Here is a 27,735-nt window from a genome sequence, read left to right as displayed (position 1 = left end):
TCTGAGCTCAAAAGTTGCTCCTGCTGCCCAGGCACCTTGCACAACTCTGATATGGTCCTGCCACGTCAATGATGCTGTATGTCTCTGGTTCACCCTCTTATTTTCCACAATGACAGCCCATCTCCAATAATTATTCCACTGTTAGATTTATGTGCAATAGAACTTCCTTCATCTCCTTTCCTTTCCTAAAATTGAGTTTATCCCACTCAATTGTCTTTCCAAATTTCTTTTTAAATTTTTTTCCTTCGTGTTTAGATCTCTCCCTCATCACTCCATCACTCTCTTTGTCACTGGCTCGCCCTCCATTCATGTTAAGTCAGTGTTATTCTACTTCCCACATTCTCTGATGTCAGACCCTTATTTTAATAACATTCGGATGCTTTCACAGTTATCTGATACAGGAAAATATGGCAGACAGATGAAAAAATGTTTACTCTGAACATGCAGAGAACAAAGAGGGAACCCTGGACATGAGTAAGCGGAACTCAGATTTTCAGGTCAATCATTGAGTCAGTCTTCTATTTAGGAGGGATGGAGAGGCAGCACTCTTTGAATGCCTTGGGGGCCACTTTGGAAGTTGTGCTTGCTAATTGTCTAGTTTGAACGTGTATTTGTGTGACTTTGGGCTTAAAGGAGGGATTGCTTATAGAGAGGTTAGCACTCCGAGCTACCTCTTCGTGTCATCACTATTCCAAAGAAAAACATTAGAGAGGCATGACTGAAATAAAAAGGGGAAGCCCGTGAAGGCAAACCTGACTCAGCAGCTTAGAGTGTAGGTAGAATCCAGGTGGAGAAGGCAGGAAAAGGAGTCAAAATCACAGAGGGCCCTGGTCAGTGGCAGTTTCTGCAAGTACACTTTAGAGAATAACCCAGTGCTTGTCGTGTGGTGGGCAGTCATAAATATGTGCTGAATTGAAGAGATGCATAGTATGAATTGATTGTTCAGTAAAGAATTAAAGACACTGGGCCGGCCCTGGGGCCGAGTGATTAAGTTCCGTTGCTCTGCTTCGGAGGCCCAGGGTTTCACCAGTTCAAATCCTGGGCGTGGACGTGGCACTGCTCATCAGGCCATGCTGAGGCAGCATCCCACATGCCACAACTAGAAGGATCCACCATTAAAATATGCAACTATGTACTGGGGGGATTTGGGGTAAAAAAGCAGATAAAAAAGAATTAAAGACACTAAACCTGTCATTACATAATTGCAATTTTCTGTTTTCCTCACTACTCTGTAACTCTATATCTGCATTGTGTGATACTGTGTCATCAGCGTCAAGCAGGCCATCAATGAATGGATATTAAGTCCAATTTTAAAAACGTGATCCCATTTAGGAAGGAATAAAGGAAAAAGGAAATGAAGGGCAGGGAGGAAGGAAAGGAGAGCTTGGGTAATCATTGGTGCTGTTCCCCGATGCTGTTGGTGCTTCCCCTACTGGGCACGTGCTAAGGTTCCACCTCTTGACCGCTGAGAGGTCAGGCAGGTGTTTGGCCTGTAAAATGTGGCAGATGAAGCATGTCGCTTTCTGGAGGCCAACTTTAAGAGCTAAGATGGGACTCCCCGTGTCGTTTCCCTCTGCGATGGCAAGAAGCTCTGCTCCAGATCAGGGAGGCTGCATCCCTTGCTGAGAGCAAATCAAGCACAGCTCCCTACCAACCCCACAAGGGCATTTTGTGTGAGCGAGAAATAAATCTTTAGACTTTTTTTTGCATGTGAGGAAGACAGGCCCTGAGCTAACATTTGTTGCCAATCTTCCTCTTCTTTTTTGCTTCAGAAAGATTGTTGCTGAGCTAACGCCTGTGCCAATCTTCCTCTATTTTATGTGGGATGCTGTCACAGCGTGGCTTGATGAGCAGTACTATGTCTGCACGTGGAATCTGAACCCATGAACACTGGACCACTGAAGTGGAGCTCAGGAACTTAATCACTACGCTGCCACCAGGCTGGCCTTTCTTGAGACTTTTAAATAATAAAGAGCAGCAGTGTGTGTTACTATAACATGACGTAACGTATCCTGAATGCCCTGGTGGTGCAGTGGTTAAGTTTGCACGTTCCATCAGTGGTCCCGGGTTCCTTGGTTTGGATCCTGGGTGTGGACCCATGCACCACTTGTCAAGCCACGTTGTGGCAGGTATCCTACATATAAAGTAGAGAAAGATAGGTATGGATGTTAGCTCAGGGCCAATCTTCCTCAGCAAAAAAGAGAAGGATTGGCAGCAGATGTTAGCTCAGGGTTAACATTCCTCAAAACTAAAAAAGAGAGAAAATAGTAAGTGATGTCTTTAGCATTGGAATGGTAAATGATTTTTCTTCTTTCTTGTCTTCTTGTATTTTCTAATTTTTCAGATGATCTTTTAAATCAATTTTTCACTTTTCTAGAACGGATATTATTTTTGTAATAAGGAAATAAATGAATTTAAAATAAACTAGGGGACAAATTTTATGATTTGTATATGTTTATAACTTGAAATGATGTCATATTTTTATTGAAAAATGCATGAAATGTGCAGAAATTAATACGTTAATTGAACCTAGGGTATACATTTTGGTGCATACTCTTTAGTTGCCAAGAACTTTGAAACACATGTGTTGCCCTGTCATTGATTCAAGGCCTACCATCTAAGACAGATCTGCTCCAGCCCCTAAGAAATGCACCTCCAGGGGGTGCTGGATGCCTTGGGGTCCTGGGAAACATTTGCGTGACAGACAACTTCCCCTTTATCTGCAGTTTGCTAGTGAGCTTCGGAGGCCCAGGGTTTCACCAGTTCAAATCCTGGGCGTGGACGTGGCACTGCTCATCAGGCCATGCTGAGGCAGCATCCCACATGCCACAACTAGAAGGATCCACCATTAAAATATGCAACTATGTACTGGGGGGATTTGGGGTAAAAAAGCAGATAAAAAAGAATTAAAGACACTAAACCTGTCATTACATAATTGCAATTTTCTGTTTTCCTCACTACTCTGTAACTCTATATCTGCATTGTGTGATACTGTGTCATCAGCGTCAAGCAGGCCATCAATGAATGGATATTAAGTCCAATTTTAAAAACGTGATCCCATTTAGGAAGGAATAAAGGAAAAAGGAAATGAAGGGCAGGGAGGAAGGAAAGGAGAGCTTGGGTAATCATTGGTGCTGTTCCCCGATGCCCAGATAACTGCCACCAAGGAAGATAGTATTGCTCAGAAGAGGGTTGTGTTGGCTAATTTCCCCCTCCCTCGCCTTTCCCTTTGCACAACGTGTGCGCGCGCGCGCGCACACACACACACACACACACACACACACCTTTATTAACAATGTGGTCAGGCTCATTAGAGAATACCTAGAACATTTGCACCTTGCCTTTATTACACAGGAGGCCCTCCCATTTGAATTTTGTAGGAGGGACCTGAAGAAAAGTGATCCTGTGATCCTGTTTCCCCTGGGGCCCAAACCCGGAACTGAGGTGCAGGATATTATGTGCATTTCTCTGCACATAGCTGCTGGCTGACCTGGATGAGATAATCAAACCCCATGCCTTCAAGCTGGCAGACTTGAAGCCAGAGCCAACCGAGAGAGAACTGGCAGTCTCAGCCCTGTATGTTTTCTTTCAACCTCCTTTGACACAAACAGAAGACAGTTTTGAAGTCTTTGATGATTGAAGTTCCGTAGATTAAAACTGAGTCTCTAGATATTTCTAAAAGGTTAATATTTTCTTTGAGATCTGTACCTATTTCCTCTAGAGAATTATTTACAGTTTTCTTTGACTTTACTAAGCTAGACTCTCAATAGAAATAAAAGCTCTCTTATCAGTCTTATTAGAAAAGATAGTAAAGTCCCGGTTTTATGAATAAACCCGTTACTCTCATTCTTCTTCTATAGCCCCTCAGAAGCTGGGTTTAGTGTGTGGGATAATGAATTAAACTCTGAATAAGAAGCTCAAAAGAACCAAGAAGAGCAATACTAATTTAGCTCAGCACTTATTGCAAAGGAAAAACTTTTGGGAAGTTCTTTTTTTTTTTAAGAAACCAAAGAAGTTTTAGATCCTAGACTATACCTAAAAGAAAAGACAAACTTATTAAGAACTTTTACATTTCTAAAACCAGATTTGGAATACTGAGAGGTTATCACAAATGTACAAGTTAGTATAAAGGAACTCTCTACCCCTACATGGTGGTTTTATTGTTTTTTTTTTTTAAATAAAATAAACAAAATAAAAAATGCCTACTCCGCAAAACAAAGGCTTTTACTGAAATTGTCTAGTGTAGTCTTCAAAATATTTATTTTACTCTAAAATGTCTAGATAGAGGCAAAAATTATTTTTAAGTTTTTTAAACGTCAACCCGTAAGCACAGTTCCACATGCTCGCATTGGAAAGTAGGTCTCCGTGTGGAAGATGCCCAGGGATCCCGTAGAGTCAAAAGGTTCTGAAAAAAGTTAATAACCCTCTTTCCTTGTTACTAAAAAAGACTCAGGCGAGGCGTTTCATGCACCCTCAGGGAGCAGCTAGCTGCCTGAACTGCTTGCTCAGAGGACTAGGTTCCTGCTTTCATCTCATCTTGCTAACATTTTACAAACATGTTTGTGGCAATGAAATTGATTGCCAGCACACGCAGCAATTCAAATTGCATTAGATGTTCTTTCTTTTTTAATTCCATCAACGGAGATGAATGCAGTGCAATCTGCGGAGGCCCTTCTTCAGGATCTCAGGACCTGGTGCTGTGGGACTAGCTCAGACTTTATGGTCAAGGTCCTTATTCTGTGCATCTAATTAGCACCGAGAGCAGCTTATAAAACAGAAGCTTATGCCCTGAGCTGGATTCTAAAATTGGAACCATTTTTAAAATACTCTTATTTCTTCATATTTACAAAACATGTTGATCTGCAGAAAAGGAGGACCATATTCCCTAAATTAGAGGAATCAACTAGCCCATCAATAGACGAGTGTCTTTTCCCTGGAACCGACTGTGTGGGTCTCAGGATGAAGTAAGGCGTTAGTTCTTGAATCTGTGAAAAAGTAGCTGGCAAACAGTGTCAGACGTTGGTGGAACCCAGAGAGGCCCATCTCCTAAAATCCTTTGAAATCCTGCTCCCACCCCTTCCTACACAGCACTCACTCACCCGGAAAGTTCAGCTATTGTCATGATAATGCTGGTGGAGACGGCTGGAGCGGGAGAGCAGAGAATGAGGGTAAAGACAGTTTGTGCTTAGCGCTTGTGGGAACTGCAGCCTTGGCTCCCTAACACCACGAAGAATTCCAGCTCCCTCGATACCCAGGCCGCACATGCTTCTGTGCCCTGTAGGTCATATACCTGTGACTCGGAAAAAACAGTCCTGGCACCTATCCATGAGTTTCAAGTTATGGCGTCAAAGGGGAGGAGGGCGGCAAGGGGAAGAGAGGAAACCTTCACAGCTAGAAGGGGTGTGTTTTCTTTCTCTCCTACCATTCGCTAGTGCCTCAGGCAGAGAGAAGAAATTGGTTATTCTCGGGGGTGCTGGTCCAGTCTAACCTTGAACGCGTGCTAATTGGCGTGTGTTTCTCTCTTTCTGCCCCAGGACAGCTTTCCTGCCCGCTTCGGAGGAGTTCATTTTGTCAACCAGCCCTGGTACATTCATGCCCTGTACACGCTCATCAAGCCGTTTCTTAAAGACAAGACCAGGAAACGGGTAATGAAAACAAACACCCAATGGGGGGATGCGGAGGGACAATTATGGTGCCTCTCTTCTCAATCTCTCCCTCTTGCCTTATTTTTCACTGTGATTTTTCTGCTTTTCTGCAGTCCCTGAGCATTTGAGGCCCAGCTGGAGTTTGCAAATGACCTGGATTTAATCAATAATTTAGTAGAACTGGGTTATTTTCAGAGTGCCAGTGACAAACCAAAGGAAACTTTGAAGGCATGCAAATACCAGATGCCCATTTTACTGTAAATGCTTGTGGGAGAGATGGGGTCAAGAAGCTTCCTGTTCGTGGAATATTTTAATAGCTAGCATTTTGTCCTGCAAATATATTATCGCTATGAAGAATGTTTATAATTTGTATTTTCCCCAAGGCTCTTGAGTCAGAGCTGCCAGCCCCACCACCTCTGAGGCTAGGAAAGCATCCTTCATAGAAATAATAATGCTCTTATGAAGAAGGCTTTCAAGCTCTTAATTGCATCAGTTGATGACATTTGGGAAGCCAGCGTCTTCCATCAGAGCTGAACTCTTTCATGACATTCTGATTAGCTGAGAACCTGAACATTCCTTAACCACTCTGAATCTCAGTTTCCTCCTTTGTAAAATGGGGAAACTAACCCCCACTCACAGTGTTGTTGGGGTAATTTAATGAGACAGTGTATGAAAGCAGGTAGCATAATGCCACTCACGTAGTAGAGACTCAGAGACTCAGTGACTTTCTCTCTCTCTCTCTCTCTTTTTTTTTTTTTTACCATTTAACTCTCTTTTCTTTTAAACTTTCTGATTTCAGCTGCCTGTTGGGTGAGGAGCACCACCTCTCAAGGGAACCTGGTCAGGGTCATTCTCATAGCACCTGACATATGCCCCCATGCTGGGGAAGAGCTCTGAGTGTTCAGGGGGTAATGCTGATGTGAGAGACCCTCCGCCCCCCATACATGCTCTGCAGGGTTCCTAACTTCTAGACCTCAGATGCTTCCAGGTCCTTAGGAAACATTGCAGTAAGGTATGGGAGGGGTAGTTACCCTGTCCCCAAATAAGTGTGAAACTAGGAACTGGAACCCACCAGCCTCAGGAGGCAGAGACATTCTGAGGCCTTGCTATCTGTCCAGGGCTCAGGACAGTGCTAAGGACAGAAAAGTGTCCCAGACTGTTCCCAATGTGGCTTCAGACCTCCTACTGGCTTTGTCTTGTACTGACCAGTGGGAATTCTTCCCACAAAGCAATCGACACTTGTTGCTGAGCCATAGAAGGGAGTTTCTGGAGCTCTGGGCAGAGAACAGACTCTGGCAGGTGGAGGGTCCAGCCTCCTACCTGCTGAGGTCCTCCATCCCACAGGACCCCCAGGAGAGAGGGCCAGTTTCAGCAGCACACCCTGCTCTTTAAGAACTGGAGGTGTTGGGTGGGTGGGTACAAATGTTTGCTCTTCACACCAGGGCCAGTATTTAGCGCCAGGTTTTCCATGCTTCAGATACTACAATTCAGATACACACAATTCCTGTGTGATGTTTTACAAAACCCAGAATACGTGAATTTCTTCAAAAGAAACAGTTCTTATTAAAATTCAGTCATACCCAATTGAACGTCAGCAAACATACATTGTTTCCTGAAGTGCTACGCTACTCTTCTGAAGAATCTGACACTCAGCTTCTTGTCCCCTTCATCCTGAAATGATGCCATTACAGCATCAGTTAGAATCAACACAACAGAACAAAGTAGCAAGTGTTTATTATATACTTATATAGTACATTATAATTTAGTATGTAGTGTATACAATATTATATGGTATTGTGTGGGCCTAGAATTGGCCACCCCAAGGTTTGTCTCTTTGGCGTGAGGATTATTTGGGGCTGGTTACTTTTAATAAAAACTGCAGACAGGAAAGGAGCTCTGAGAAGCAGAGTTCCTTTGCTAAGAAACATTTACATTTGTAAGGGAAATCTCCATTTGTAAAGTTGTCTCCCTCTCTGTACCAGGAAGAAGGGGGATGACCTTATCTCTAGAAACTCCTATCAATACAGAATGCAAGGACTTAAATCTGCATAATAATCTTATTCCTGTTTCTGGTAACCTCCTGTAACTGACTCCCCCACCCCCAACATCCTCCTTTTTCTTTAGCTGAACATGATATTTAAGGTGGTGGCTTCAGCCATTTTGGTGAGTTGCTCAGCTTGCCCGAGCCTCTCCCATGTATACATGTTATAAAGCTTTGTTTAATGTTCTCCTGCTATTCTGTCTCATGTGAATTTAATTTGTTCTCTGGCCAGAAGAACCCAGAGAAGGTAGAGGAAATGTCTTTCTCCCCTACAGTGTATTATTATGCTATATTTAAGTATTTTAAAAATCACATTTACAATTCATCATGGTTAAGTATGGCATGCGTGTGTGTGTGTGCGTGTAACTGACGGTCCTATAGTTGGGTATGACTTATGTGTATTGTGCCTGCAACATGAAGAAGTGTGGGAACCAATGTCATTACACAGATACACTTTAAATAAACATTCAGGAGTCAATTCCTGAACTGCAGTCAATGGTAATTATCAACTTGTGGTTTATTCACTTCGTGTGTTTATCTGAAAACAATTGTAATTTGGGTATGTTTCCTCCCCGGCTTGACCAATTTCCATGGCCATCCGTTAGCTGCTTTAGAGGATGCCAGTTTGTTTGGGTATTAGCCCTCAGTTCAGACAGAAATAGAAAACTGGGGCAAAAATATCCCACAATAAGTTCTTAGGCCACAGTTTTCAATTCCATTAACTAAGAATTGATGGAGCTTTGACCTTGTGCCCCCACCACCCAGGTAGCTAGGAGTGTATTACAAGAATAGGAAAACACTATCTCTTTTCCTGAGTATTCTTCTCTTCCCATGAGGAAGCAAGACATAAATGAGCAAATCAGAAAAAAACAGAAGTCATTACATAATAAAGAGTTAATTGGGAGGAGGGTGGGGAGGACCAGAATGGGCAAGTGTCACTGGGACACACTGAGGAAGAAGCTGCCCCCTGGTGTAGGCCCGGGAAGGACGGGAGTGTTGATGGGGGTACAGAGGGCAGGGAGTGCTCCAGAGGGACCACAGAGCAATGTGGAGAAGAGTGTGAAGCGTGATTGGGGGTCTGGATGGTCTGCATAGCTACTTTCTCCACCAGCAGGGGTAATTAGGAGATGACTGTATGTATAAATCTGGGCCATGGCCAAATAATATCCAATTTGTTTATAAACTTCATTTTTAAGGACTATTAATTCAGCCCCCTTTCTAAGCAGTAAATTAACATTTTATGAAGGGTAAGCCACAGACACAAAATTGAATGCCTCTTTAAACACCATGATCACCAGCGGTGTATCCAATTTGTCATTACTAAATTATGTATTAGATTAAATGCCTGGTCATATGTTCAGGATTTTTTATTGCTAATTACTTTTTCTTTCCAGATTTTCCTCCATGGAAACAATTTAAACAGCCTTCACCAGCTAATTCACCCTGAATTTTTGCCCTCCGAATTTGGAGGAACCCTCCCTCCTTATGACATGGGAACATGGGCCCGGACGTTGCTCGGTCCTGACTACAGTGACGAAAATGACTATACTCACACTTCCTATAATGCAATGCATGTGAAACACACATCCTCCAACCTGGAGAGAGAATGCTCACCCAAGCCGATGAAGAGGTAAGGCCTGGTATCAGAGCCTCCCAGTTACAGGTCAACAGGCATGTTTGACTTGGGCCTTCTGTGGGTTAAGTAATTGAAGATCTTTATGGGCACACATTGAGTAAAATGAATTGCAATACATTCTCAGCTGATTTCACCAGAATTGAAAGCAAATTGGGCTCGGCTTGCCCAGAAATATAGTTGTCCCCATTGTATTAAAGAAATAGTTAAAGGCTAGGACATCGCTCATGTCATGATTACAGTCCTAGGCCCTAGGGAATCTGTTAATGTACAACAATGAAATGGTGGACCTTTGAGATATGCTGAATGAAAAAGCAATCTGCTAGAAAATGTTCCTATCATCCATGTGTTTGGAACCATTTACTGGACATTTACTTGGCTGCAGGCACTGATTAGGCACTGGGAGCACAAATAGAAATGAGAAGTGTGCCTCAAGAAGATCTGCCAAGTAAGACTTGTAGCAAGGTATTGATAAAGCAGGTCATATTTGAGCTGGGCTCTGAAGGATGGAAGTCAGCAGCCCAGGCTTAAGAAAAAGGGGAAAAAGTTGGAGCCAGCCTGGTGGTGTAGTGGTTAAGTGTGTGTACTCTGCTTCCGTGGCCCGGAATTCACAGGTTCAGATCCCAGGCATGGACCTGCACATCACTCATCAAGCCGTGCTGTGGTGGCATCCCACATACAAAATAGAGGAAGATTGACACAGGTGTTAGCTCAGGGTCAATCTTCCTCACCAACGACAAAAAAAAAAAAAAAGGGAAAAGGCATTCCAAGCAGAGGAGACATCCAGAGGCACAGAGGCATTAGAGGTATGGGATATACTAGTGTGGCAAATAGGGTCAGGAGATGAGAGTGGACGTGGAATAATGTTCCAAAGATTGTTGGATCCTGGTGGGGTAGTACACTGCATACTGTATTCAGTGGAGTGCCATGAAAGAGGGGCTTTTTAAATTGATAAACAAATAATATATGTGTACCTTCTCATTATAAGAAGTAAAACCTTAATTTTAAGGCTAAAATCCTCTTCGACTGCTATCCTCAATCCCAATCCCTCCCCAAAGGGAACCACTGTTATCAGACTGGGATGGACCCTTCCACTCTGTCTTCCATACATTGCACTCATCTATACACATCTGAAGAAAATACCTAATGCTGTGTAGTTTGCTCGGGCTGCTGTAACTAGACATCTTAAAGAACGGAAATCTATTTTCTCACTGTTCTGGAGGCTGCACTCCAAGATCAAGGTGTTGGCAGGATTGGTGTCTTCTGAGGCCTCTCTCCTTGGTTTACGGATGGTCATCTTCTCCGTGTGTCTTCACATGGTCTTCCTTCTGTGCGTGTCTGTGTCCCAGTCTCTTATAAGGGCACCAGTCATATTGCATTAGGGCCCACCTCATTTTTCCTTAATTACCTCTTTGAAGACTCTATCTCAAAATAGAGTCCCATTCTGAGGCACTGGGGGTTAGGACTTCAATACGTGAATTTGGGAGGGAAAACAATTCATCCCATAACATATGGTTATGTAACTTTTTTCTGTATCAACGAATCTAGAGCTAGCTCATGTTTTTAATGCTGCGTAGTATTCCAGAACATGGATTTATCTCTTTACCCATTTCTCTATTGATGAGCATTTAGGTTATTTCTGACTTTTTTCTCTGTCCCAAACAAAGCCCAATGAATGTCCTTGCTACGCCTCCTTCGTTCTCACAGGAAAGTTCCTCACAGGGTAGACCCGGAGCCCTACAGTTGCTGGGTCAGAGGGTGTGTGCATTTTAGATCTAGTCTACACTGCATAGAGGCTCTTCAAAATGACCGTACTGATTGACGCTCCCACCAGGAGTGTGTGAGACTCTCCTTGCCCAGACCCTTGAAAAGTATTTGCTATCATCAGACTTCAATTTTAATCATAATCCTGATGGTGGGACGATCCCATGTTATTTTTTGCTTTCATTTGTATTCACCCATCAGACATAGTTAAGCAGAGAAATGACATAATAAGGTATGGGTTTTATAAAGATCATGGAATGAGCAGGGAAAAGGAGACTAAAAGCCACAGAACACTGATATGGGGGCTCAGGGGGGAAGGTGAGGGCTAGCACCAGTGCTGAAGCAGTGGAGGACGGGCTGAACTCTGGAGAAGTGTGGAGAAGGAGGAGCGTCAAGGTTAAAGTCTCCTTTGGATGTCTGGGCTCATATTGATCCTGAACCAAGAAAGAGTGTCCAGGACGAGGGTCCCCACATTTCCTGCTCAGTTATGAATACCACACTCAAGTGTCCAGAAAACCTCTCCTCTGGTGGTGGAAGGATCTGGAAATTCATTGACTCCCCAGGTTAGCAGCGGGCATTCTCTGTGGAGTGTTGGTCCTGGTGGCTGCGATGTTGACTTTGTGTCTCTACAGTGAAGGGACTGACCTTACTAGCATGGGTGAGATGGTCTGGCCTTAGTCTTGACCTACTCTCAGTCCAGCTGACAGCACAATAATGACAATGATAACAGCTCACATGACTGATAGTGTTCTAAGCCCTTCACCTGCGTTCTCTCTTTAAATCCTCACCACAATTGTATGAGAAAGGTATTATCATTATTCTCATTTCACAAATAAGGAAACTGAGACACAGAGAGGTGAAGCAACTGCCCAAGTCACACAGCTAGTAAGTGGACAAGCTGAGATCCAGACCTGGGCAGGCTGGCTCCATACTCTGTGTTCGTGTTCTCTATGAAATACGACATGCTGCCTGCTTTTCCTCATACTGTTATCCTCAGCTGTAGTGCCAGCCTTTTCTCCCTGATCCTGCCATGGGCAGAGACAATGACATCTTATGTAGCCTGTCCTTAACCCCTCTCTAGAGACTTAGATAAAGCCATCATACCCTTATATGTCTGAATTTCCAAAGTCAAGTAGCATAAAATAGGAATTTGCCACTCTTTCCCAGATGATCAGTTACAAAGTTACCTCTCTTTGGGGTGACCAGTCATGTCCGGACTCCAAGTTCCTCCTCTGAATTGATGTTGAGGATCAGAGGAGGTGACAGCTTCCATTATAAATGGTGAGTTCTGGAGGGTAAAGTCTTTCTATAACTTTTACTTACCTTACCCTCTCCCCAAGAATCCAACTCAATGTCCAACACGCAATACACACACAGCAGACGCCCTATACATGATCACTGCATATGAATGTCAACATTGAATGAAAGCCACTACTTCCAAAACCTGTCGTTGGCGCGCTTGTTCAATTGTTTCAACCAAATTGTCCACTCCTAGACAGAAAGAGATAATTTCCCCTGGCTTTCATGGATCCTGTCTTATACGATCTTATAACCCAGTAAGGGAGACAAGATGTGCCCACAAATAACTACAGTACAGTGTAGAATGGGAGAGGGACTGCAAAGGAGGTGTAAGAATCTGCTGCAGAGTTCCGAGGAAGCAGTCCCTAATTCTAACCAGGATGACCCTTAGAGAAGTCTTCATGGAGGAAGGCATAGCTGACCTGGGTTTGGAGAATGGTAAGATATTAGAGTCAGCATCCAAGACTATGATGGGGAAGCTAGTAATTGCGTACATATCTTGTTACCTGATCAAGGCCACCAAGGTATCCTGCCCACTCCTGCTGTCTACTCAAGGTGGTGGCATCCTCGAGTCTTTGCAGCAGCAGGATGGGCAGTGGGGAGACGGTACCAGCAGTGACGCTAACAAGGAGGGACCACCTGTGCTGTTGGACTGTGCCTGCTGTCAGGCGCCTCACTGATGGAGGTCCACGGAGACTGCGAAAATTACAGGGACAGAACAGTCACCATTCCTAGCATCTTTTGACCCCTCAGAACCCATAGAGAAATGGGAAAATTAAAAACAGAATTGGAGACCTTAAAGATCATCTTTTCTGTTACCCACCTGATATGGTGGTCTGTTCTCTGGCCCAGGCTGTTGGCCAGCCTCAGTTTGCACTGTCCAGAGATGATGGGCAGACAGCTATGCGCAGTGTGTTGCCTGAATCATGGCTTTGGGAATCACCTCCTTATGCTGAGCCAGATGCCCTGGGTCTGTCCTCCAGAACAGCGCTGTAACTTCCGGCAGGTAGACGCTGCCTATAGTCCTAACCCCTTCCACAGTTCCTGACAGGCTTCTGGTCCATTTGGAGTCAAATGGGCTTTCGTGGACTGTCCTTGGGACCTAATCACTTTTCATAATGTGGCTTCTGAGCACAAATGACCTCTGAGTTCCAAGTGGCTCAGAACAATGCGTTCTGACACACATGTAGAGTAAAATCCAAGATGTAGGATATTCTCAGTGACTGAGTTATTCTGACAGGCTCTTTTCTTTTCCCAGGTAAACTTGGTACAACCCTTAAGCAGAAAAGCTTTTAAAAATTATTAGCTTAGATGGAAGTTTCTCTGAACAGATTGTTTCGATATTGATCTGTTCTTTAACGTAATGATGCCTCTGAGAGGTTTTGGGTGTGTGGCACGCTCTGCCTCCATACTAAATGGCCCCATGTTTTATAATTTTGACTCCTTGTTTCTGTTTTTTATTTTGCCAATTAGAGTCCATTTCCTTGCTCTCAGGCCATGGACTGTCACTCTCCATTCTTAGGAAAGTCTGAAGCTTCGCATTTCCCCTATCTAATTTACTACTGGAATGTGTTTTAGCTTGGAAAATAGGTACCCAAACTTATTAAAACCGTACAACAAATAACAGTAAATAGGCTTTGTATTCACTATAATTATTTTGTCTGAAATAAGACAAAACTCCAACTGAACTGCTTTAAACAATAACGAAAAGTTATTCCACCTGATGAGAAGTTGCAAGATAAGGTGGCCGTGTGACTCAGTGCTGGCACCCAGAACCCAGGCTCTCACCCTGTGTCCAGTGTGATTACAGACTTCTGGGGCAGGAGACCACACCTGGTTTACACAGGGAGGACGACACCCAAAGCAAAGGAGCGCTGCCGCCCAGGAAGGAGGAGGGAATGGCTTGGGATTGGGAACCAACCGTCTTGCTTCAGGCCTAGGACTGCAGGCCCGAAATTCCTGCCCCATGAAGTACGTGCTTGGTCTTTTAAATCAGTACGTACATTTTGTGACATCTCTTTCAATTATTAGACGTTGTTTATTAATTGCTTTCTGGTTCTAGTCTTTATCTTTGAAAAAGCAATTAAAATGGCTATAGATATTATTTTAAAGGCACACACACACATACACAGAGAAAAATACACTATCTTGAAACAATTACTAGTGGATGATTATTTATTTTGGGGGAGGTTATATTGAAAAATATATATGTATATATTATATATGCATACATGTATATATATACTCATGCATATATGTATATATAGATTGTATATATAAATATATATTGAACCATATACAGATGTATTTATACACACACATATAATTTTTTTTAAAGACTCCTGGTAATAAACCTCATGTAAATTTTATGTTAAGATCTCGATTCCAAGTGAGGAACTGGAGCCCTTCCCGGGAGCTGGAGCGCTCTGAGCGCAGACTGGTGAGGCAGAGGTGGGGCTGCTGGGAACAGCACAGCTCTGGTACAGCACTCAGAAGCAAAAGTGATGCCCAGCCCCACTGCAGCCTGTGAGACATCGCAAATTGGTCTCAGATGCACAATTTCATTACTCCATTGGTTTCTTCTAATCTTAGTCAGCACTGATGGGAGCTATTGACAATGGAGTTGATGATCTCAAAGAAATAAAGAACATCTCTCCTGGTATTTCTGAGCAAGTTAGAGAAAGGATCTGAAAAGGCAGGCTTTGTGCCATCTGTGAACCCACTAGTGTTCACGGGGAGGGTACACCTGATTTTCCAGGCCTGGGGCACGTGGTTGCCCCGGTGGAAGGACAGGGTGTTATTCTGGACTAAACAGGATTGTTACAGAAAGGGGAAGGGCTGCGGACCAGATCAAAACTGTGTCCCCTCCATACCAGAAGGTCAGGCAGTGTCTGCCAGCGCGGCCAGGGAGAGAAAGCATCTATTTTAGGCCATCCTGTCATTGATCTTGAGTGCCTTCCTCTTGGCTGTGACCCTGCAGCCCGCTTCTGTTTGCAGGATGTACACCCTCAACAAAAATTGTATATAAAATATTAAAATTTTATATAAAAATATATTTTATCATTCTCCTTATTATCAGGTGCTTAGGAAATTTTAGAGCCAGAGAAGTTTCTTTGAGGTCAGCTAGGGGTCATCAGACATTCCATCACCAAAGACCTTTTCTGTTGCCCCCTACACAGTGCGTGCATATGTGTGTGTGTGTGTGTGTGTGTGTGTACATATACATACTGATGTTGGCTACTGAGGACATTGCATTTATCAAGTAATCACAAATTCATCTTGCCATGATGTAATCAGTATTTTTTCATAGAATTATCTTAAGATCTTTAATCTTCATAAAAACAGTGAATTTACATTTTAATCTTACAGATGGTAAATTTCCATTAAGTTTCATGGAATAACAATAGTGTAAAAACATCCACCCCATCCCCTTGCCCATTCCCGCTTATGTGAAATCGGTGGGACGTAAGTTCGAGCCTCCTCTCTGAGTCTGGGGATTTTTTGTACAGCCAGGCTGCTAGCTGCTTCCAAAAACGTGGTGTCTTTCTTGCCCAGTGTAGATGTTCCACACATATTTAATATTTTTTAGCTTAAAAAATATAAGTAAATGGTGCACATGTGCCCTTTTTTCACTGGTACTAAGATTTTAAAAATATTTTTCTTCCTCTTATTGTCACAGTCAAGGTCCTGAGAAGTCCTACAGGAAAAAAAAGCTGTAGCACCAAAGCTATTTTGTCATAGGATTCTTTCTGGGTAGGACAGCTGTTAACATCTCACAGGACACTTATGTCCCAGAGACTAGAGTAGGAAAACTCTGCTCCCTCGTTTGAACTGGAAAGTCAGGAAACTGATTTAAGTTCATGGAAATCCACTGGTCTGACCATTGACTGACAATTTCTATCCTCATTGTTTCCTGTGAGTCCCCTCCCAGTGTGCTCTGAAGCATCTGCATTTTGATCTTGGCAAAGGCCGGCATCCCTGCTATACAAGAAAAGGAATTTTTTTTTAATGTACTATCTGGTATTCCAGTCATTTAGCTCATCAATTTTCCAAATAAACAGTCGTGTGTCGGGACTGAAAGAGAAACTCCAATCCAGGTGATAGTGGAGCTTCTCAGAAGCCTGGAAATGACCATGGGCAGAAAAGCACATTTTTCCTTCCCTGGTGCAGCAAAAGAGGGGAGCGGAGATACCACTTCACCCAGCCTGTGACATGGCCAGAGAGCCACCCAGGCCAAACAGAGTCGCTCTGAGGAAAAGCAGAGCCAGAGTGACTTGGAAGATACACGGAGAGGTGTTTTAACGTGCAGAATCCAAAGTGGAGAGCAATCCCTGTGCGCACTCTGGTCAAATCCATTCAACAAATATTTAGTGAGCATCTCCTCTGTGCTGAGATCACAGGCTCCATCTTTCATGGACTCAAAAGACCAGGGTCAGCAAAGCACCTCAGTGCAAAAAGTGAGAGCATTGTACCACCCCTGTGGAAGAGCCCAAACATGACATTTTGGTTATTAATTCTCGACTGACTTTACAAGTTGACATGACATAGCAATGATTCTGCTGCCTTCGGTAGGTATTTACATTTAAAGATGTTTGTTCCCAGGCTTTTTTTTTTTTTTTTTTTTAGCTATATGGTAACACCATTCATATAGTCAAAACTGTTAATTCCTGTAATTTCCAGGAATGTCGGGGCTAGTTTTTGATGTAGCCTGATCATAAACAGAGATTGGCTGAGTGTATGCAATAGCTCCTGTTGTTATCTGTTTATTTATTTATTTATTTATCATTATTTTTTTAAGATTTTATTTTTTTCCTTTTTCTCCCCAAAGTCCCCAGGCACATAGTTGTATATTCTCAGTTGTGGGTCCCTCTAGTTGTGGTATGTGGGATGCTGCCTCAGCGTGGCCCGATGAGCAGCGCCATGTCCTTGTGTAGGATTTGAACCAACGAAACCCTGGGCCATCTGCATCGGAGCGTGCCAACTTAACCACTCAGCCATGGGGCCAGCCCCTGTTATCTATTTATTAAACCTTCTGCACTTATCAGGGGTCCAGACAATTATTTATAGAGGATGAGCTCCACCACCACTTGTACCGGTAAAGAGTGACTCCACTTTCAGGCCCATCCCAGTCTGCCCTAAATGGTGGGCAATATAAGGGGCCAATGCTGTGGGGTCTTGGCCAGTTGTACTGCGGTAGGACTACTTTTGATCTTTTTGACCAAATACCTTCATCTTTATCTTCCCTAAATACCCCTCCCAGATCCCACCTGGAAGAAGTGAGAAGATGTCATAAAGACATCGTGAGCCCTCTGATATTTTGGGGGAAGGGTGGAGAAAGTGGAGGAAACACCTGGATTGAGCTATTTCTCAGCCAGAAGGAAATTTTAGACCACGTTATTCCCTCCTGGGCCCTGCCTGGGTGGTAAAAGTCAGTTTAACCGTTCTCAGCTGTAAGTAGAATTGCCCATGACCTTGGTGATCTTTCAGCATGTAGTCCTCTTTTTATAGGGTGAATGGATGCATTTGCTGGATAACTACTCATTTCCGGCAGAAGTAATACATCATCATGAAATACGATCCATACAAAAAGGATGAGGGGTGGCAGTGTGGGAACAGGAGGACCCTTGTCTTCTAAGCAGTCAGCGCAGAAAGGGTCCATTTTGCTGTGTGGCCCAGGAACAGATGTTCCATATGGATGTTACGTTCAATAAAATTACATAATACATCATTTCTTAATGAATGACCACAGTCTATGCTGCCCCCTAAGTTGTCTCGTGACTGGTTTCCAACTCAAACAGAATTACATTTCTTCGTTTTGGGGTGTCATTCCTACTCAGGCAGCTAATGCCTGAGATCTCATTGCTTCTAGAAGCAAAGGCCTCTTGGGTAAGTCATAAATGCTCAGTGTTTTATGTAGGTTATTGGATACTGACATGTTTCATGGATGCTGACAGGAATTTGTTAACATTCCTTAAAGAACAAAGGGAAATAGCTGCTTAGCCTCATCGCTACTTGCACATCTGGCTGAGGTGGATATCCTGTTTTTATACAGCCTTCTTTTCTGTGGCAAAAATGCAGAGTGCCGTCTCCTCACAAGCACATCCTGTAAAGCCATGTAACATTAGGGTGAAAGAAAATCTACACAATGAATTTGGTCGATAAGAAAATGAATGAGGTTAGATAAAGCATCATGTACAGGGGTATGTTTCCTTTTTAAAGAATGACATGACAAATTATGAGATAAAGAGATCTAAGCTGCTGGAAGAGCAAAGCAGTAGGGTTGAATTAGAGGGAAATAAACAGATGCGGGTGAACCAACTGGATCTAGTTTCCAATGCAAAGTGTTTGATTACTCACAGTGGGTGTTCTGAAAAAGACTCCTGTTTGCTGATCACCGTGGTCAGACGCAATTACTTGGAAAGGGAGATGTAGTCTAAGCAGGAGAAACAAAGAACACTGTTGGTAAGCAAAGATTTTGCCCGATTCTAACAAAGCTGATGCTGTTTGTGCCCAACATCCAGCCAGCCATGAATCTCTTACAAGCTTTAATGATCGTATGGATGCAAACAAATATTGACATAATATGTGATAAAAATCTCTTTGAATGTCATTCTTAAAAACAGTATGCTGCTTGCTTACGGAATTACAGTTCCTGTTTAGGTTTAGGCAAACCTTGTAGATGTCATTTGGGCTTACGGTGTCCAAACTGTGGTGTCCGAGTTTTGACGTCAAGGCCATAAGTGGGCATTGTTGAGCTTCCGGCATCTCGTTGGGAACTCCCTTATGGCCCCACTTGGATGCAACTGGGTTCCTGTTCGTGTGGTAATCAGCCCCACTGAGCCTTAGCATCTCTTTGCTCCGCTGCTCTGCAGGATGGGCCTCAGGGGCTCTGGGCACGTGGCCCCGCATCCTAATCCCGGCTGCTTGACTTTCAGGCAGTGGTTGTACTGTCTTTTCCTCTCTATTGGTCTTTATTTCCCAATCTCCCCTTATCACACTAGACGCGGGTTCTGATCCACTCCGTCCACTGATTTTCCTAGTTGTGTCACCTTGGGCAAGTCATTTAACCGTGCAGAGTCTCGGCTTTCTCAACCATAAATTGGATGTTACTAACCTCAGGGGCTTACTGTCAATCAGCTGGCAGAGGGTGAGAAAGTAAACCGCAGAGCACTATAGAAGAACAGTACAATACATAGTACGTTTCTTTCTTCCCCAGCATTGTACCTAAGCATGTCCATTTTGTTAGAGTTTTGATTTCTCTCCGTTTCTCACTAACAATGAAAATTCCCAGGCCCCTAACAGAGAAGCAGGCAATGATGTGGCATGGTGGCTTGAAGGGAGATGCTTTGAATTCCTGGTTGGAAGTCGGACTTTCATTGGCCCTTTCCCTTATCTTGCCTTAATTAATGCACAGGGCCAGTTTCAGGCCTTTTGTACCCTTGGAGCCCTGTACCCAGAATGTGGCCAGGCACAGTGGGTGCAGGGCACAGAGGGAAAGCCAAGGAGAGAGAGGAATTAGCAACAGACCCTCCCCCGCCCCCGCCTCTTTTCCTCCCTGTCTGCCCTAAGGGCCTGTCTTCATCGGAGCCCCTATTTCCCAAGCACCCGCCTCCTCTGCTGTAAGCCTGCCCTCTTAGGCTTGGATAGCATTACGTCTTTACTGGTCTTTGTTGGTGTTGATCCTTCTTCTCCAGCCTGTGAATCTAAACTGTTATCCATGTAGTCTTGAGAGTAATGTTTAAAAATCGTAGTGATGCCAGTCCTTTGCCTAACACCCTTCAGAGGCTTCCCACTGGTCTCCTGCATCAGATAAAGGCTGCTCCCCTTATCACAGGCCCTGGCCACACTGGCTTCTGTCCACCCCTTCAATGTGCAGGGCTTTGTCTTCTCCCAGGTCCCCCTGATCTGGGATGTGCTTCCCCTCACTAGGGGACAACTCCTCACTCATCAGACCTGGCTTCTTTCATTCACTTCCCTGAAGGGAGTTCTTCACCATCCCCATCTCGATGAGCCCTCGCTTCCCATTCTGGTGCTCTCTGTCACCGAACTCTGTTTCCTTCTTCATAGGGATCACAATCCCATGATTATAAATCTGGTGTTACTTATGTATTCAATCTCCCTTCTATAGATTATACACTCTCTGAGGGCAGGAGGGATTCTGTTGTTTCATTCACCAATATGTATCCCGTGCCTCACATATTCCCTAGGATATAGTAGGTGCTCAATACATATTTCCTCAAGAAGGAAGGAAGAAGGGAGGAGAGAGGGAGGGAGAAAAAAGGAGAAGGTAATAGGAAAGAAAGAAGGAAGGAGAACACAAAAGAAAGAAGGAAGGAAGAAATTGTATGACAGTAAATGCTGTTAGGAATAGGGTGCTTTGCAGAGTGATAGGAAATTATCATCAACCGTCCATAATAGAATAGGACAGTAATATGGTCTTTGTAATCAGTTTGATCAGAATTTGAAATTGTCTCTAAGGTTATCAATAACTGACTCCATATTCTTTTTATTTCTCACAGTTTCTGGATTTCATTAAAATTAACATTAGTAATACTTATCTTCTTGAAAATTTTATTCATTTATTCATTCAACAAATTTGTATTGAGTACCTATCAAGCACCAAGAAACAGTATAGGATAGAGAGCAGTTAAGGGACCTGGATCTGAAATCAGATTCTATGAGTTTAAATTAGTAGCCACGTGACCTGAGTAGCTATCTCTCTGTGACCTTGTTTTCCCCTCTCTAAGATGGAAGTTAATAGATCTGCCATATTGCTGTGCTGTGAGGATTAAATGAAGTGCAGGCCGGTATTAGCTGCTGAGGATAGAGTGGTTAGCAGGACAGACAATGCTCCTGCTCTCCGAGTCCATAGTCTGTTAAAGGAGACAGACTTCAAACACATTACTACACAAACAGCTGTTTCATTATCACCGTGACAAGTGCTCTGAAAATTACAGTGTACCATGAGGGTGCATAATGAGGGTCCCAACCTAGTCTGGAGAGAGTGGTGGTCAGGAAGGTCTTCCCTGAGGAAGTCACACATAAGCTGAGACTTGAAGGATGAGAAAGTCTTTCCCAGGAAAAAGGAGGAGGAGTGGAAGTGGGAGCAAGCACCCTGCATTCGGAAGGGGCAGGGCCAGAGCCAGGAACTACTGTGTGTCACCAATTATAAGATAAATTTTTTTACATTAAAGATTCATGAAATCAGGATGTGTCCTACAATTGATGACATCTTAGATTCAATGAAATACAGAATTAAAACAAAAGCAAAAACAAAAAAGACCAGAGGGGTTGGAGAATAGAAAGCAAGAGGAGAAGGGCTGGGGAGGTGTGTGGGGATCTGCCGGGCAGGGCCACAAGGTCTTAATAAGACTGGCTGCATCCCATGAGCAATGGGAAGTCATAGACAGGTTTTAAGCAGGGGAGTAAGATGAATATACTGAGTTTACTAAAAAGCTCACTCTATCTGTTGTGAGAAGAGTGAACTGGAGTTGGGGAGAGTAAGTGTAGGGAGACTATCTGGTGCTCTTGCAATAGTGTACGCAAGAGGTGTGGTTGCTTGGACTTGGGTGGTGAGAGTGGAGGTAGAGGGAAGAAGGTGGACTCAAAAATATTTAGTGAGTAAAATCAACAAGACCTGATGATCAAGTGGTTATGGGAAATAAACAAGAGAGTTCAGGGATGACTGGAGGTCTCTTGCGTGTGTAACTGGCTGAATAGCAGTCCCATATCCCAGGATAGGGAGCTCTGGAGGAGGTAATGATAGGGGAGAAGGCTATGAGTTCGGTTTAGGACATGGTTAGTGTGAGGGCTCATGTGGCATTCAGTTAGAGTAGTAGGTGACTGCATGTAGTTTCTAAAGCTCAGAAGAGAATTCTGAATGGACATAAATTAGGGGCTCAAAGTCATAAAGAAAGGAATGCAAGCCTTGGGAATGGAGAAGAACTCCAGAGTGAGAGTCCAAAGTAGCAGGAGGTAAACCAGACGTGGTGTCTCTGCCGCCGAGGGGATAGAGTTTCTGGAAGAATGGGGTGTTCAACTCTGTTGACTGCAGCTGAGATGCCAAGTAAGATGAAGATTGAAAGTTATCCATTGGACATAATGACCCGAAGGTCACTGGTAGCCTCAGCAAGAGCTATGGTGGAGTCACATGGATGGAGGTGAGAATGCAGCAAGCTCAGAAGTAGATGGGAGGTGAGGATCAGAGACAGAGAGTATAGCAATTATTTTGTCAAGTTTGGCTGTGAAGGTGGAGGAGATATTTGTATCTGAAGAGGCATGTGAGGATCCAGATGGTTTTATTACAGTTTTTGTTCTGTTCTTCTTTTCTTTTCTTCTTCATTATTGTCTTCCTTTTCTCTTCATCTTCCTTTTTTAATTGAAAATGGGGAGGGGAGGACATTTTAAGGCCAATAGCAGGGATCCAGTAAAGAGGGAGATTTGAAGACATAAGAGAGGGAACAATTGGTAATACCAAGCAGATGAGATGGGTTAGGACCCAGAACATGAATGGAGGAGGTTTCTGCCTTTCCAAGAGGAGGAAGCTCTCTATACAGTAACCAGACAACTTAATGGTTGCTTGAAGCTAGGGGAGCTCACATGGTTCTGTTGGCTTCCATTTTCCCCATGAAGCAGGCGAGTCCTATGAATGAGATCAGAGTGGTGTGCAAGAGGTGGTTTGAGTAAGATGGTACAGAGATGTGTGGGTTGAGATTTGTGGAGAATCAAGGAGGGCTGGAAATTGCTTTGAGGGAAACATAAAACATGGAAGGTAGTTAGAAATGCTGGTGGGAATGGTGATAATTGGTGTACAGTGACTTCTACATTCCTGGGTAGTGTGAGCTGCATTTCTCATTAGCTTCCAAGCTGACATGGAGGAACCATATTGCTGGGGCTATCCAGGGTGGGGATTTGCTGGATTTGATTAGGGAGCTCAGTGTATGGCCAAGGTTGAAGTGCCTGACTATGTAATCTTAGCTTGTAGGGAAGGAAGTAAAGCTGGGAGAGGCCTCATGCATAAGGAGACATGAGTGTTGACCTATGAGGGCTGAGTAAGGAGACAAAGACATCCACTGACTAAATGATCTAATGGAGACTGCTCACGAGTCCAACACTTTGAGCCCTGGCTCTGCCATTTGACACTTAAGAAAGATGATAAATGGTGGAACAGTACCTTGGAGGATGGCAGAGGGAACAGGAACAAGAACACAGGCAAGAGGCTTAGCTTTGGAAAAGGGCACTCAATGGGGCAGGTAGCATGTTCGCTTTATGCTTAGTTTTGTTTCTCAGGCTCTAGCTCAGAAATAGACCAAAAATAAGTGTCTAATACATATGCCTTGAATGAAGAATGAATGAATGAACAGGAGACAATGTTAACAGAAATATTTTCATAAGAAGTCACCTACCTTAGGTGTTTATACCCCTAGTAGTCTTTAGTGTTTGACTAAAATCATAGTCCAGGCTACAAATCTGGATGCATTGTTGTAAAATCTGACTTTTGTGTTATTTTGAAAATCAGCCAGTACCTTAAATTTGAACCAAAGTAAAACAATAATCCAAATTGAATCTTAGTAATCCTTTATGTAGCTTGATATATAGATATAAAACATCTTCAAAGTTTAATAATGAATTGCAGTGTTGAAAAGGGAGGAGTTGAGGAGGTATCTGTGGTTCAGTTGTAGGAAGAGAACACTGCATTCTTGCTCCACATGGAAGACAGAATGAGGTGGATAACTGGTCCGCACCAGAGATGCCCAACATCGCCAAAGGCTCCTCTTGGTGCAGCTGCATCCTCACTAAAGCAACATGACCCCCTTTTCCTGGGCCCTTTCTGTCTCACTGCCCTGATTAATTTAATTCCCAACACTTCTCACTTTCTAGAACTTCCCATTTGCTTACATGTTCATTATCTGTGTCAGCCCCAACCAGCTCTGTAATCAGGGCCTTATCTGATTGGTTCGATCCTGTACGCCAGGCCCTAGACTAATGCCCAGCTGTGAAAAGGCACAATTCTGACTGTCTGGGAGTGTTTCCTACCTATGTATGAGCTGTTGACTCTGGAGTCTTGGTATACGCTCTCAAATGTAAACAGCTGCTAGAAATGACAGACAGGTGTTTTTATATTAATTTCTGTCTCTTTTATGTGAATACCTTGAAGACAGGTATTTTTTTCTTTCCCCATTTAGCGTATAGTATGTGCTCAAAACTTTTGAAAGAATTTATGGTGTGACGTGAACACTGACCAATATGTGAAGTGGGAAAGCAGGATGGCCTCAGTTTCCCAACTTCGAATTTCTAAAATATTTTCCTGGCCTCCCAAGTATTTTCCACATGTGAAGACAGATTTTCTTAACCTGAGAGCTATTCTGGACTCTTGTAACTCTTTAAGATACTGAATAAACTAGTGAACAGAATCAGGAATTTGGTTCGAATGAGCCACACCTGACAAATCCTTGCGGCTCTTCTTGAGATAGTTGGAAGCAGATCACCTTTTATGCAAACCAAGAAGGGGAGGGCTTCTAACTGTCCAAGTTATTTATAGGGGCAGAGTCAGCTCTAAAGCAATGCTTTGAAAATTTTAATGCACATACAAAGCACCGGAATCTTGTTAAAATGCAGATTCTGATTCAGTAGGTCTGGGGTGGGCCTGAGAATCTGTGTTTCTAACCAGCTCCAGGTGGTGCCCATGCTGCTCATCTGGGGACCATACTTTAAGCGGCAAGATCCCGGACTGCAGTGTTTTCCCACAGGCCAGACTGGATACAGATGTTCGACGGACTTGTTCTAAGCATTCTTGAAAAATGAGCCTTTCAGGTCTTGAGAATTACAAAAAAAAAAAAAAAAGGTATTTAAAAAATAGTTGATTTTTAAAAATAGATAAAAATAGATAGATTATTGGCCTGTTGTACAGATAAAGTGGCTGAGGCGCGCAGAGGTTAAATGGCTTACCTCAGATCACACAATTAGGAGGTGGCAAAATATTGTAAGTTCAGTTCTCCTCTTTCCAAGTTGAAGGCTCTTTCTCCTGTATCACATCTGCTCTCCCACCACTTTTCATTCGTTCATCCTTTCCCTCGCTCCAAAGGGTCTATGGAGCACCTTTCTGGGCATTTGCCTTTGCTCAAACCACTGCGCTGACTTGGATGATGTCTGTTCCCATTCCTGCCCAAATTCCACCCTGTCTTCAAGACTCAGTCAAAAAGCCACTTCCTCCCTCCCTCTTTCTATGCAACGTGCTGTCCCAAGTCCCATTCTGAGAGCAGAAGATACAGATACTCAGGAAGAAAATTGATATTCAGGCAAATCTAGTAATACCAAAGAAGATACATTAATATACTGTCATTTAGATCCATTAGCATACTGTCATTCCACTAAAAAAACACACCTGTGAAAGGGAGTTTTTATCAAGAACACTAGCGATCCTCTTCAAACTCAGGTGCAATGAGTCATCCTCATTGTCTCAGCTGTTGGCAGCTTCTGGCATTTCTCTACCTGCTTCAGAACATCATATTCTAGTTCTACCAAAGTAACTCCACTCAGGGTGTGCACCAACAATTTCAGAGGGAGGAGAATAATTAGGAATAACTAGGAATGCTCGGAGACTGACTGGCAGCTCTTTGTGCCAGTCTAATTCTAATGAAAGATGACTCCATTCAAAACAGGTGGTGCAAGCCCCTGCAGCCATTCGCCGTGTTGCTATTTTAAGTTATGATTGGTAGAAAAAAACCCTCTCCAGAAAGTTCTGCGTGCTAAAAATTTATGATTTTAACACTCCTCCTGACCATCTCAGAACACTTGGATCCACATCAAAGTACATATAGCAGCGCATTCCATTCCTCAAAACTTTGTAAACCTCACGCACACACAGAATACGGAATGATTGCGAGGATAGTTGACTCGGTCAGATATAGATGGGGTCCTAAGATGTCTATAGACCCCACTCTGATTCCTGGGGTTCCTGCAGAGAATTTGGGTACAACACACGCTAGCTTTGCCCTTGAATATTCTCATGCGTCAAGTGCACTGGGGCCTCTCTGCCGTAGGAATTATTTGGTAAATTGCTTAGTAAAATTAACAATAGTTTTGTAATGTAAATAATCTGCTCCATTTCTATTTTCTAAGTTTGCAGTTTTTTCTTTATTTTTCTTTTAGTGCGCAGAGGGGCTCTCTCTGTTATCAGACAAGGCAGAGCATCAGTTGGTCATGCTCAGAAGATCACACACAGGAAAGTGTTAGTAAAATGACAAACTCTTCCAATTTAAATAATTTCTCTTCCAAAGAGCTCCAAGCGCTTTCTTTTATCTCTCATGGTCCTGTGGAGAAGATGGTAATATTCTCTCATTTTACAGATGCTAGTTAATATGACAGGGATGCATAGTGTCATAAAGAGCAACAAACATTTTTGTAAATAAATTAAGCAGAATGTCCAACAGCAGCTGCCAGTTTCTACCGTGGCCTTCCTTGGCCCCTTCTCACATTCTTTCCTCCCCATCTCCAAGTTCCTGGACTGACTTGTCGTCTGGCAGCTGAGTTCTGGTCTCAGTTAAACCTAATCTGCTCCCTTTCTCCACCCTAATTGACTTTTCATGTTGACTCATTGTAGTTCTGCAGAGGTGTTCCCAGGTATGTGGATGAACGCTGTACATTTGAGAGAGGATCTTGAAGTATTATTAAATACCTTACTGGTCATTATAGATGAAGATGTGATTGCAGAACCTTTAAATCATTAGAACATTTTTTTGTGAGTGAAGTTCTATTTTCTTTTCTGATTTCATTCACTAAGCCTAAAATAAAGTTTTTATAAATAATAGATGATTGTGTTAATTTTTGGATTCATCAATAACAGTAAGAGAAACGCTTCTCTGCCAACTTGAATATTTCCAGTTCCTGAAATATATGTTTATGTCCTTTGGTTTCTTACCAAGTTGCAGATATTTCATATAGCACAGTGTTTAAAAATGTAGATTAAAGAGTAATATTAGGGTTCAGATTCTAGTTCCACAACTAACTATGAAATCTTGAGCAAATTAATTTACTTCTCTGAGGCACAGTTTCCTGATCTGCAAAATGGAATTATAATACCCACTTAAGAAGATTATTGTGCGGATTAAAAATAATTCAGGCTAAATACTTGGTGCAAAACTTGGCACGTAGTAAGGACTCAATGAATGGTTGTGATTGTTGTTAATGATGATGATGATGATAATATGATGATGATGATGATGATGATGACAATAATTATAATAACCAGCTATGGAGATAGGAAACTCTCCTGTAGATGATAATTCTAAAAATATCCAAATAAACTGTATGTTGAAATCTTCCTTTCCAAAACATGCTCAAACTGATTTCAG

At 43.0% G+C, this 27,735-nt stretch overlaps 1 protein-coding gene across 1 annotated transcript in view; it reads left to right on the top strand.

Moving 5' to 3' along the window:
* The window catches only part of CLVS1 (clavesin 1), a 177,397-nt gene that overhangs the window by 139,550 nt on the left and 10,112 nt on the right, over nt 1-27,735 (top strand). The window contains exons 4-5 of the mRNA XM_008514824.2: nt 5,535-5,645; nt 9,081-9,316. Of these exons, the coding sequence (XP_008513046.1) occupies nt 5,535-5,645; nt 9,081-9,316 (347 nt within the window). The remainder of the gene's footprint in view (nt 1-5,534; nt 5,646-9,080; nt 9,317-27,735) is intronic.

Source organism: Equus przewalskii, chromosome 8 (genome assembly GCF_037783145.1).
Source record: "Equus przewalskii isolate Varuska chromosome 8, EquPr2, whole genome shotgun sequence".
Taxonomy (NCBI): domain Eukaryota; kingdom Metazoa; phylum Chordata; class Mammalia; order Perissodactyla; family Equidae; genus Equus; species Equus przewalskii.
Note: the sequence above shows the minus strand (reverse complement) of the source record. Positions and strands in the feature narration are given on the sequence as shown.